Genomic DNA, 13,573 nt, shown 5'->3' with positions numbered 1-13,573 from the left:
AGCAGCTCCTGGAGTATCATTACTTCTAGTTTTAGCGACTGAAACTAATTGTTAAGTTTAGGTCTGTTCATGTTTCTCTGTCCATTTAGAAGAACTGTATTAACACAGGTAAATATGTTTCCACAAGCCAATACACTGCAGCTACATCTGATACTGTTGCTGTTTGTGGGCCAAGTGTTCCTGGTGTCAGCCTACTATACCATCTTCAATTGGCCCAAGTTTTTTTCTGCCACTTGACAATTCTGCTTCTGTATTTTTGCCAGTCTTTTTTGCATTTTATATAAACAGCTAACATGCATATTCTTTGTTGTATATATATATATGGTTCATTCACAGAAATAGGAGAGACTGCCTTCTTCTTCTTATTATTATTGTTTTGTTTTTGTTTCTGAGAGATCTTGGTACAAAGTATATACAGTATAAAACAATTTTACGTTGTACTTCAAGACTATGGATCATAAAAATTTCACTTTTCCTTGCTGAAAGTCTAACGCACAAGAGAGAATGTGATAAACTTCCTGAATATTTGTCCCACAATAGACACTTTTTGGGGAAAAAAAAAACTTTTAATTTGATGTGTTATCATGTGAACTCTTGCTCTTATGATGGAAGAATATTGTATTTGGTATTGCATGTAATTAGATGGTAATTCTTTTATTTGCTCTGTCCTCTAGTTAAGATGTGTTATTTCAGGAAAATAAAGTATATGCTCAGTAGAGGGGGTATAATATTTTGTCTGTTAATCAAACATAATCAGCAATTATGGACAACCATTTTTTTTGCCAAGGTTGTGAATATTGTAATGCCTCTGAAGTCACATTAAAACTTCCTGTAGAATTAAAAAATACACAGAAATACAAGCGGGCATGATTTGTGTCCAGGATATTTTAATGCAACAAATCCTGCCCCGGAAAGTGCCCCTTCTCTCCTTTTGAGCCACTGCCCACCAAAAGGTCTCTGCACGGCTCTGTTTGGGAGATTTCAAGATGCTGAGCGTGTGCTGTGTTTCAGTGTCGGGTGAAGAGCACACGATGTTGTACACGGAAAGCACATTGAGCTCCTTGGACATGAAAATTGCCAGATGGTTAAAACTTCTCTCAGTAAACAGGAGATCCTGTGTCCAAAATCCCGAGGTGCCTTTCTTCCTGTCTTGTCATACAGAATGTATTGTAACACTACGGGGTTCATGTGGGCTCCCTCGCTGCCACCACATTAGGTCGGCCCCCAACCGTTGGGGACTCGAACCTGGGCCTCTGGCGTCACTCAACAGGGACCCAGCCTGATGAGCTAAAGAAAGATCTCCCTTTAGCCCAGCAGCTGCAGCCCCTGCTATCACAGGGAAGGGCGGAGACGTCACCGCGCTGGTAAGCCGGCTTTCACACTCAATGGTGGCTGTTAGCGTTACAGTATAATTAAGGACAATCACATAGGGCTTGATTTAGTTTCATGCAAATATTTACTTCCTTTCTTGGGATAACTTGTTTTTCAACAACATTCATACAATTTGCGAAATATGAAATACAAATCTTGCTTATCGGTGCAGAAGAAATACTGCCAGCTGCCAAGAAAATGACGGATTTTTTTTTCTTTAACCAAAAACCTGCACAGGGAGATGTAGAACAGAAATCCGCTTGAGACGTTTTAGTTGGGGAGGAGGGTTGTGGAAGGGCAAAAAAATAAATCTGTTGCGTTTCACAAAATTCAGTTACGAACGGCGCAAGTCGCAGGTGATTCACCCCTCTTCACTAGGTGGCGATAGGAGGTGCAGTGAAGTTTATATCCGGCTGCAGAGACTCCTCTTTCTCAGCTCCGCTTCTCGATTGTCTTGAAGTCGCCGCCACGTTAACGAATGACGTCATCATACTGCGCAACACTGCATATATTTCACCCACGTGTAGGTGATTGAATCATTTTCTTTAGGTAAAGAAAGAAGTTGTTTTTTTAATAACTTCAGTTTCTGAAAACGTAGCGTCTTGTCGGTTGTATTTTTGCTTGAACAGAGCACAGACCTGACAACAGAATCTGTGAAGAATAAAAATAAAGAAGTTGTTGTGTTTAAACATCGCAAGTCAGCCTTTGTTTCTGACCGACTCTGAAGAAGGATGGCGGAGTGCTTGTTAAATCTGCAAACCCAGCTTGACTCTTTCATGCAGGTGTTGCTCAAATCGATCGTGTATGGAGTGTCAGAAGTTTTCCGAAACAGGATGTCTGACTCTGAGGACGAGTTTCAAGACAAACTCCGCAGCGTCTCCCAGATCCTGGTGAGACGTGCTGTGTTTAAAATCACGCAGTGTGTGGAGGACAGTGTCGGGAGTGAAATGGCGCATCTGAAGAAGGAAAACGAGAGCCTGAAGTGGAGATTGCAGCTGAGGGAGAAGGAGTCGGGAGCAGGAGGAGATAAGGAACAGACAGATCGTGTTGGACACACGCTTCCCTGTGAAGTCACTGCAGAAATAAAAGAAGAAATGGACACGGAACTGCAGCTCTCAGGTCAGTGTGGTGACTTGTATGAAGTCAGTGTGTTTAAAACCAGTGTCTATAACTTTCTCACTGGTGAGATTTTTTTTAAAAATAAACTTTATTTTAAAGAAAACATCTCGCAAGAGTAAACATTCTCGTTATCTAACAAACTATCAAAGTGTCATAAAAAAAAACTTTCCTCAGTGGTGAGAATATAGTGGCGAGATGCAGAGTGACGTGGGAAAGACTTGTGTGATGTAGCAACGGGATTCTTTATTAGAAACTGAACTGTTTTGTCCGGTTACGGTGCTGAAAATACCTCGTTCACATTCAACAATTGTTTCACTGAATCAAGTTGTACTCCGACGTCATTAGGAAACAATATTTATAAATGAACAAGTAATAGGTTTATTCCATGCTGAAAAAAAGAAGAGAGAAAAAAACACAACGTTTCGGCCGTGGAGCCGTGTTTTTCCTCTCCTTTTTTTCTGAATGGAATGAACCTATTACTTGTTCCTTTGCAGCCTACGCATGCTGACGCAGCTATCCACATGAACATTTATAAATATTGTATTTACGTTGTATTGGTCTAAATTTTTACTAAGTATACTAATGATTGTGTATATAAACATTATTTAATTGGTTTAAGTATTACTGTCTTCCAGGGTCTGTGTCTGTATTGAGTCCTTGAATATTAATCCAGTGTGTCTATATTAACCCCTCTCTTTCTCAATGCAGTGTTAGTGTACTGTAATGTCCAGTCAGTCGGTGTTAACTCCTCTCTCAGTGCAGTGTTAATGTACTGTTATGTCCAGTCAGTGTGTCTGTATTAACCCCTCTCTCAGTGCAGTGGTAATATGTTCTTAGTTCCAGTTTGTCCATGTCTGTATTAACCCCTCTCTCTCTCAGTACAGTGTTAATGTGCTGTAGTGTCTAGTCCGTATGTATCTATTAACCCCTCTCTCAGTGCACTGTTAATTTACTGTTATGTCCAGTCAGTGTGTCTGTATTAATCCCTCTCAGTGCAGTGTTAATGTACTGGAGTGTCCAGTCAGTGTGTGTGTATTAAACCCTTTCTCTGATTGCAGTGTTAATGTACTGGAATGTCCAGTCAGTCAGTGTGTCTGCATTAACCCCTCTCTTTCTCAATGCAGTGTTAATCTACTGTACGGTCCAGTCAGCATGTGATATTATTACAGTAGTCAGTAATAGTGATATTATTACAGTAGTCTTACTTTATACATGGTAGTTAGGTTTCTGACGAAGCTAAATCAGAACATGCCCTTATACCCACATATTCCGCTATGTTTAAACAATCCAAATTGCTTGTGAGTGTACTTGTATGCGTGTGTGTAGTTTAAAGCTTTTTAGATCACATGGCCTCAGCTATCACTACTATGCTAATGATACTCAAATATACATCCATACCAAACCTGACGCTGATGTGGCTGTCTCTATTCTATTTGCATCCCCGATATAAAAACTTGGGTGACTCAAAATTTCCTTCATTTAACTGTGACTGAAGTCATGCTTATTGGCACCACCCATCACCTTTGTAGGACCAATGTGTAACTCCATCTGTAGATGGTCTTGTACTTGAGCTTCAGTCTAAATTGAAAAACTTGGGGATGATATTTGATGTTCGACCCACATGTGCAGCATGTTGTCAGAACATCTTTCATTCACCTCATAAATATTGCTCGACTACACCCTATGTTATCACTAACTATGGCTGAAAAGTGTTGTCTAATCTTGAATCAACTACTGTAATGCTCTACTCTCTGGGGTTTCTAAATCCACATTGAACAAACTCCAGTATGTCCAAAATTCAGCAGCCAGAACCCTGACCACGTCTAGTACAAGTGATCACATTACTCCTATCCTGGAGTCCTAGCACTGGCTTCCTGTCAAGTTTCATATCGACTTAAAAATCCTCCTGCTCACCTATAAGACACTCCATGTATTGGCTTGGCACCTCCATACTGGTCTGATATTATCACCCTACTCCCTACCTTGCAATCTTCAGTCTTCTAATTGTGTTCAACTATTTGTCCCCCAGTCTGTCTACACTCTATGGGTGACATGGCCTTCTCCTGTTTTGCCCCAAGCTCTGGAACTCTCTCCCCAAGGATATCAGAGAGTCACCTTCTCTAAACTCTAAATCCAGACTTAAAAACTTTTTCTTCAGAAGAGCCTTTATTTAACTGTTCTGTACCCCTCTGCTCCTACTGTACTTAGTACCACTGTCTACTGTCTCCTCTAACTGCGTATTCTCATCGTGTTAATTTTGTGTATTTTTTGTTGTTGACATTCTGTAAAATGCTTTGAGAAGCCACCTCTAAAGGTATAAAACTATAACATAGTTTATCCTTATAAAGGTCGTGTCTTCTTGGCCTGTGTTTACAGGCTCAGAGGCCAGTGTTCTCTCCTACGCTGGGGAAAGGGCTCTTCTTGAACAGCAGCACAGTGAGGAGGAGTGGGGCTCCAGTCTGATGCAGGAGACAGAGCTCACTTCCGCAGAAGGGAAAGAGGCACTTAGTGAGCAGCACATAGACAGCAGACAGAGTGTCAGGGATCTGGACTCTGTGGCCATGATGAAGACAGAGCCTGAGAGTGAGACACCTGGGCTCTTAGTATGTGATGATTTTACAGAGAAGTTGAATAATCTGGACACAATCGATATTACACAAGGTTGTAATGAACTGGGCTGTGTCTCTGTACAAGAGCACAGTGAAGAACTGGATGTTTTAAATCTTACAGAGCAGGATATGGATCCCAAGTTGATTGACCCTGCAGACCAGCAGACTGATGTACCTGGTGAAGAGAACATTACTGATGTACAGCACACAGAGGAGAGTCAGTACTCAGTACAGAGGAGCAACAGCAGCTCCTACAGGGCTTGATAATAATTTGGCCTTGTTCTGTTCAAGTGGAGAGACTGTCACTGCAGAGTCTCAAACAATCATATGATCCCTTAGTATCTGATGATTTTACACACAGGTTTAATAATCTGGTTACTGAGAAAATTGTTGAACTGGAGAGTATGACTGTTCTTGGCCAAAGAGAGGAACAGCTAAATGAACTGGATGGTTTAAGACTCAGAGAGCTGGAGAATGAGCCCCAGATGATTCACACTGCTGAGCAGCACACTGAAGGTCACGGTGGAGAAAACACAGCTCTGTTTCAGCACACGGAGCAAGACCATTCCATGGAGCATTTGCAGAATAAGAGACCCCAGCACAATCAGAGAATGTGGAAGAATAACTCAAGGCCTTGCTCAGATGGAGTGGACAAACTGCCATTATGGCACGGGGAGAAGCAGCGTTTCTGTCAGTCTAGCATTTCACAACCCTACCAGCACCTTCACACAGGAGAGAGACCTTTCAGCTGTAGTCATTGTGGGAAGAGTTTTAGTTGGTCAGGTGACTTAAAAACCCACCAGCGCATTCACACAGGAGAGAGACCATTCATCTGCAGTCAGTGTGGGAAGAGTTTTAGTCAATCAAGTAACTTTAAAACCCACCAGCGCATTCACACAGGAGAGAGACCGTTCAGCTGCAGTCAGTGTGGGAAGAGTTTTAGTCGGTCAAGTAGCTTAATAGCCCACCAGCACATTCATACAGGAGAGAGACCATTCAGCTGCAGTCAGTGTGGGAAGAGTTTTAGTCAATCATGTGACTTAAAAAGCCACTGGCGCATTCACACAGGAGAGAGACCTTTCAGCTGCAGTCAGTGTGGGAAGAGTTTTAGTCTAAAAAGCTACTTAAAATCACACCAGCGTAGTCACACAGGAGAGAGACCATTCAGCTGCAGTCAGTGTGGCAAGAGTTTTAGTTGGTCAGGTGGCTTAAAAAGGCACAAGCGCAGTCACACAGGAGAGAGACCGTTCAGCTGCAGTCAGTGTGGCAAGAGTTTTAGTCGGTCAGGTGGCTTAAAAACCCACCAGCGCATTCACACAGGAGAGAGACCGTTCAGCTGCAGTCAGTGTGGCAAGAGTTTTAGTCGGTCAAGAAGCTTAATAGCCCACCAGCGCATTCACACAGGAGAGAGACCATTGTAGCAGCAAGGTTTATTAAAATACAGGAATTAAGTTTGCTGCTCCCTTGCCAGTCTCTCTCTCCCTCATCTCAAGTGGTGCTTGATACAGAGAGGTCATTCCATTTGGTTCACATTTAAGGTGTTTTTCTAGCTGATAGAGTGTCCTGATAAGGAACAACTCCCAAAGCCGAGACACATCAACCACCCTAACAAATGGTCATCTCTGATGCCTCACTGTCTGGGAGATTCCAAGGGAGAGTCTCATCCCAAGTGGTTTACAACCCCAAGGTCAGAGTGCATGGTTACTCATCCTCACATGGGGCACCAATAAATGTAGGCATCCTCTCACGAGGCACCAATAAATGTAGGGGTTTGTGCATTTACTGGGACAATTGTTAATCGTTCCAGTTAGTCACAAAATGATTCTTGAATGCCCATGGATCTTCCAACCAATGAGCGACCGTAGTTCCTCCAGGTACAACTCCAGCTCCTCCTGGACATCCTCAGACTCAGCTCAGACAGTCACGTAACAGCCAGTGTGTCACAGTGCCAGGACTTTTCCTTGTTCGAAGAGTTGAGAACGGAGGTTGCCAGCATGTAACCAAAGGATCCACCCAAGGTTAGCCCAGCAGCAAGCCTCGTGAACCCACCGCAAACGCTCACCTGATCGAGTGAACTATGGTCAGAGCTGTGGACAGCTGAATATCAGTACTCAGGACTCGCGCTACATCGGGAACGAACTTGTCTTCTTCCTGTCTAAAGAGTGTGACTTGCTCGGATCTGCAGTCACTTTTCTGTGTGCAAACTCTGCTAGTTTCAGCCAACACTAACTAGCCGGTCTTCAGAGAGCATCAGCAGTGCACCGCAGCAGAAATCTCTCCCTCCTTCTCCTTCTCGCACGTCGAACCAACACTGCCTGGCACCGGGCCAGAGAGCGCCGATTGGACACGGCAACAGCCTGCCACTGCTCCTTTGCGTCTGCAGGAGATCTGAATCCCCACAGAGCGGGCGAGTATTCAACGTTCTGCATTACAGCTCGAGAATTCAATTGTTACCTCAACCAGAGTTGATATCAATTTAATTCATATGAGTCATGTACTTGCTTTTGAGTATCTAATGTACAAGTTGTAACAAAGTTCATTTACAAAACGGTCTAAATGAATGATATACGGAATGTATGTCCCTCTTGGTTTGTAACTCTTCGTGATGGAATGTATACCTTTTGTATTCTGCTAACCCTCACTATAAGATCTGTTATGTTTAAATGCACATTTTATGCATTAATAAATGTATTAGTATCCGAGTGTGTGTGTTGCTGAGTTATCCCACAAGGTCGGTTTTCTAATAGCCATCAAAGCCATTTTCTGACTTAATGCTACAATTAATAATTGTCCCTGTAAATGCACAAACCCCTACATTTACTGGAGCCTCATGAGAGGATGCCTTCAAGCTCCTCCAGTCAGGACAGGAGGATCTACTGTACACAGAGAGTGGTGGGGGTGTGGAACAAGCTGATAACCTGGCTCTCTCTCCATGCACTGCTGGATCAGCTCCTCCAGTCAGGACAGGATGCTCTACTGTACACAGTGAGGTGTGGGGGTGTGGAACAAGCCGATACACTGGCTTCCCAGTGGGCAGTGATTCGTCAAATATACGTATATATCACAGCAATAATATAGCTATATGTATATATACATTGCCGCGACGTATAATCAATGTTGAATTGCAACCGTAAAATTGACTACATTAATAAATGCATATATAATGTCGAAAACACATCTAACACAGTGCCAAAGGCTTTTTATACATTGTTTGTGCCGCATCTAGGAGTATACGGCAATCTGCATAGTGTACGAAGTAAATTATTTTCACAGTAATTAATTTATTTACACAGCTTTGCATACAAGGGTTTTGCGGAGGGGTCTTCCCCCTGCCTGAAAAACAAAAAGTAAAATGTTTGAGTGCCTATAGATTTTCTATTTTTATTTTCTTAAGAAAAGTTGATACCATATCCTGGACACCCCATCCCCCATCAGAGCTACCCAAATGAAATCTCGCAGCTATGCCATTGATTAGTGCTTCATGATAGAAGATAAAGACTAGCGATCTGGTATTTGCGATGAAGTTCAGTTTCACATTTTTCGTCACTCTCGCGGTTTGGATTGCCTGGACCGAAAAGTACCACAAGCGTTCATTTTTGCAGCTACATCAATGGAGGTTCTGAATCGTTAAGAAAAAATAGTTGTAAAAACCAACAGAAAGCACAGACTGCTATAACTAGTCCTAGTTATATAACGATTTTAAGTATAATGATAAACTACTGCAAGAAATCGGTCCACCTGAGCAAACAGGATCGTAATGTTGACACACTAACGACACTGATACAGTACGTGCCCTTCCTGGACGGAGAGTCCTCCTGCACATCAAACAGTCCGAATGACTGTTAGTGTCAATTAGTGTTGTCTGACCATTGACAAAGTACAACTATTTTATTAGGGCGCAAGTTAAGTAAATCCTTTTGCCCAAAACTGAAGGGGCGACACTCCTCCCTCCCCCCGTGATGCCAGGCCTGTCCCCATCCTATTCCATAATGTCATTATATATAATACCTTACAACAGTGACCGATCCTTACTAACTGCATGTGTTAAAATTGCACATCAGGGGGGCACATAACCGCGATGTATTATCAAAGTTAAATTTCAACCATAATATCGACAACATTAATAAATGCATACGTTGAGAAAATATCTAACCCAGCATATTTTCCGGTTATATACCACAATGCATTGCTAGTATTCGTTGGTCACCATTTTGGCCATGTTTTTCAAATGTAGAAGATTGAAGTATTCGCAGATATCTCAGCAATCCTCTTTTGACGAGTAAGTATGAATAATAATAATACTATCTGAATACAAACAGATCTTTCTTAATATTATTTTGATTAAAATAGTACGTGAATAAGCAAAAAATGGCACATAAAAATAGTGTGAATGGGGAAGATGACACAAAATCGTTTTGCCGTTTCTCTAATTATTCTTATTCTATGTTGTACTTTCAAACTTTGGGTACTCTTTAATTAGGACAGACTTTATTGCTCAACTGCTATGATGCAAGCTAAATTTTATACATTTATTTCAGCTTTGAGCTTAGTAAACCGTTTCATTTTTTAGATTATACTAAAGAAGATATTAATCATCATTTATTTGGGAAGTAATATTATATAAGTTTCTCCTAGCTGCGGTGCTGAAGTCCCACCCTACATCAACAGAAAAAGAAATAAAGGAGCACGCAATATGTTACTTGACGAATGCATATGCAAGGCAGGGGGCCAGGAGATCTGGACACTGAAAATAATAGGTTTCTGGTTCTGTTAGGACAATTAGACAGGGTTTGCAAATAGTGGACAAAAATCGTCTTAACTTCCATTGTAATATTTTTTTTCTTGGAAATATAGAAGTTGTACATTTTAAAATGTATATTTGAATCAAAATGAGGTTTTGAGTTAGTGTGTTAATGTAATTAGTTTGTGTTTGTCATTACTATACTGTATATTGCCATGTTACCAGAATTTGTAGCTGAAGTTTAAGACTAGTTGTGTTTTTTATGGTTATTGCCCATATGTTGATTGTTGATTGATTGTATACAATGTATAATTTGAAATACATATTTTTCAGGTGTGAATGTGTATTTTCAGAATAAATTTCTAAACCAAATCATTGGCTTGGTTTACTAGTTTCTACACCTGTAAAACCTATCTTTGATGTATAATAGACCTCTAAAGTTATCCGTATAATAGACCTCTAACCATATACGTATAATAGACCTCTAAAGTTATCCGTATAATAGACCTCTAACCATATACATATAATAGACCTCTAAAGTTATCCGTATAATAGACCTCTAACCATATACGTATAATAGTCCTCTAAAGTTATCCGTATAATAGACCTCTAACCATATATGTATAATAGTCTTCTAAATTTATCCGTATAATAGAACTCCAAACATTTACGTATAATGAACATCTAATCATAGACGTATAATTGACGTATAACAATAGACGTATATTAGAATTTCATTCTAGACGAATTGTGGACCACATTTAGACGTCTAAGGTATGCATTTAATAGACGTATATTATACGTCTTTTGCCCACTGGGGTGTTTTTGTATCCACGCAAAACCTCGCATGAAAGTGAAGTTGATAAATTTTACTTGTAAAATATTTAACACGTTACAGTGCCAAACTATTAAAATACATCAGAAAAGTACCCAAACTCATCCAATTTATGCATTTGAAACGAACGGATGGGGGACTTTAACATGCCTTTCAGGAATCTGGAAATTCACTTTTAGGAGTCTTCGGAAGTCTGGACCCAGATGTGCTCGTACACTGAGGAGGAGTGTTTTGACTTCCTGCTTTCAGCTTGTGCATTGTTTCTACTTGTGACCACCAATAGAGAGACGCTTTACCGGTTCACAAAAACGTCCCGGGAGTTTTCTGGGTTAAGAGGGAAGAATAAATGTAATAAATGGAGATGTTATAGCCGCTGGGGAGTATGAAGGTGGTTTAGTGAGGTGGTGGTGTGTGGAGGGAGGAGACGCGTATTCCGCACGGGCAGCGCAGAGCAATGAGTCGCACCTGCTGCGCGCCGAGTCCTGTCCTATATAACCGCTGAGCTCGGACACACACAGCATCTCCAGCCAGTGCTGGGGATGGAGATAAAGGTAAAAACTGAAGAAATGCTCAAGCAAGCACTTCAATGGATTGAACTGAGAGATGCATTTCATGATGCACTTTTCACTGATGAAACAACAGTGGCTTTGGAACAGTTTTCAAGGTCCATGGCTGGGGGTGGAATATCTAGAAGAGGCCCAGGACAACTTCTTAATTTCAAAGGAATAATGGATCGGGAATTCTTCGAGGAAGTCATGATCAAACAATCTACTGCCCCATACATCAGGGAGCGCTTTGGATCCAGGCATCATTTCTGTCAGGACAACGATCTGAAACGCACAGCAGCAAAGGGAAGACTTAAAGCAGAGGAAATAAACTGGGTGAAAACTCCAGCAGAATCCCCAGATTTAAATCCAATAGAAATGGATTTTTTTTAATTTAAAAAAATAGTATGAAAATGTTTTCTTGACCCTGGGGGGTAATTATAAACGTAAATATTAAGCCCTAAAATAAACACACAGTAATAAATAACGTTTTCTACGTTGACCTTTTTATTAAGTGATAGACAACAAGCAGGGCGATGACTTTCTATGCAAGCTAGTAGAAGAAATAAGTAGGAGACTCGAAGCTCAGCAACAACAGTAATAGAGTGTGTATTCTCCTCACACGGTACAAAATAGAACAATGTAGAGCACATAACGTGGTTATGTATCGGAAATGTTTACAAATATTGTGGTAATTGTGCAGTATATGCTTCTGGGAACACATTTGTTTCTCTAGCAGGTAATTGCTCACATCTGCTGCCGTAGAGTGTTTTGGAATCTACATGCTCTCCCCCCATAGTTATCAACAATGAAAATGTCTCTGGAACAGGCATACTGCGTGGATGATAAAGCGAAGACTGGGGGATCCCAAATCACCTGCTACTGAAAACAAGTGTTTGACGTGTGAATGTGATGCCTGTGGCGCACCGAGTGCGTATCCTACAGTGTGAGTGCATTTCCACAGCTATTAAAAATGGTTGATCAATTTAACAGTCCGGGTATGGCAAGTTTTGACTGTTTCCTATCAGTCTTGTGTGAAAAGGAACCCCTCGTTCATTGGAAGGTTCACCTGTTCTACGCATATATGAGCCTGCACTGCAACAGCCATAGTATGGAGTCAAAGACTTTTTATGGGAAGACACATGGTGCATCAGCTGCTCCGGCTTGTAAAGTGAGAAGGGTAATCAAATCCAGAGGGCTTCATTTGAAATATCTGATTATAGTGCAAAATACAATATATTTTTGCTGGGTTAAATTATACATTCTATTATAAATATTTATTTGCACACTGGCTATGTCCCTGACCTCTACAAACGATATATTGATGACTGCGTCGGTGCCGCCACATGCTCCAACGATCAGCTTGAGTTCTTCCTGCACCATTTCACCAACTTCCACCTGTCCCTCAAATATACGGTTAACATATCTTCCACTACTCTTCCGTTTCTAGACATCAACTTCTCCATCAACTACCCCCGACTGTCCACTTCAGTTTATTACAAACCCACGGATTCACACAGCTACCTCCTGTACAGCTCATTTCACCCCAACCACAGTAAAAACTCTCTTCCTTTTTCACAGTTCCTTAGGCTACGACGATTATGCAGCGACGACATCGACTTCGAGAACCAAGCCCTCGAAATGTACTCCTTTTTCATCAACAGAGGATACCCCAGCAGTGTGATTGACAGGGCCCTTGCCCGAGCCAAAAACACCCCCAGGACCATCAACCCAATCAGGAACTCCCGCCGTAACAACCGCATTCCTTTGGTGCTTCCTTACCACCCTAACACACTTCCTACCCCCACGACCATTAACCACAAGTTTTCCATCCTACAGGATGATCCCTCCATTGGGGCCCTCTTTTCTGATCGCCCTATCATCTCATATCGCCGACCACCTAATCTGCGTAACCTCCTTGTTCACAGCTCCCTTGACCATCCCCAACAACCATTCACACCAGGAACTTTCCCTTGCAACAGAGCTCGCTGTATCAAACCTGCAAGTACACAGCCACCACCACACGCATTCAAGGCCCCTCAGGGACAATTCCAGATCACCCAGATGGCATATTGTACCTCCAACAACTTTATTTACTGTATCTCTTGCAGTAAATGCCCCGCCATCTACATTGGAGAAACAGGAAGGAGACTCGGAGACCGCTTCAGAGAACACGTCAGGGCTGTGAAGATTAAAGATCTTTCCAAGCCCATTGTTTCTCATTTCACCTCTGACGGCCACGACCACTCTAATCTCTCCGTCTGTGTTTTCAAAGACGGTTTTCCGAACTCAGAAAGACCACCGAAACCAAAATTATTCTGCAGCTAGGATCACACATTCACATTCTCCCTTC

The 13,573-nt window shown here is 41.7% G+C and overlaps 1 protein-coding gene across 1 annotated transcript in view; it reads left to right on the top strand.

Annotated features, from left to right (window-relative positions):
* The first annotated feature begins 2,102 nt into the window (after nt 1–2,102).
* LOC148825697 (uncharacterized) overlaps nt 2,103–13,573 on the top strand; it is a 221,745-nt gene continuing 210,274 nt past the window's right edge. The window contains exons 1-3 of the mRNA XM_088926200.1: nt 2,103–2,490; nt 4,867–5,270; nt 5,579–6,516. Of these exons, the coding sequence (XP_088782326.1) occupies nt 2,103–2,490; nt 4,867–5,270; nt 5,579–6,516 (1,730 nt within the window). The remainder of the gene's footprint in view (nt 2,491–4,866; nt 5,271–5,578; nt 6,517–13,573) is intronic.

This window comes from Atractosteus spatula, chromosome 10 (genome assembly GCF_055471065.1).
Source record: "Atractosteus spatula isolate fAtrSpa1 chromosome 10, fAtrSpa1.hap1, whole genome shotgun sequence".
Classification (NCBI taxonomy): Eukaryota; Metazoa; Chordata; class Actinopteri; order Semionotiformes; family Lepisosteidae; genus Atractosteus; species Atractosteus spatula.
Note: the sequence above shows the minus strand (reverse complement) of the source record. Positions and strands in the feature narration are given on the sequence as shown.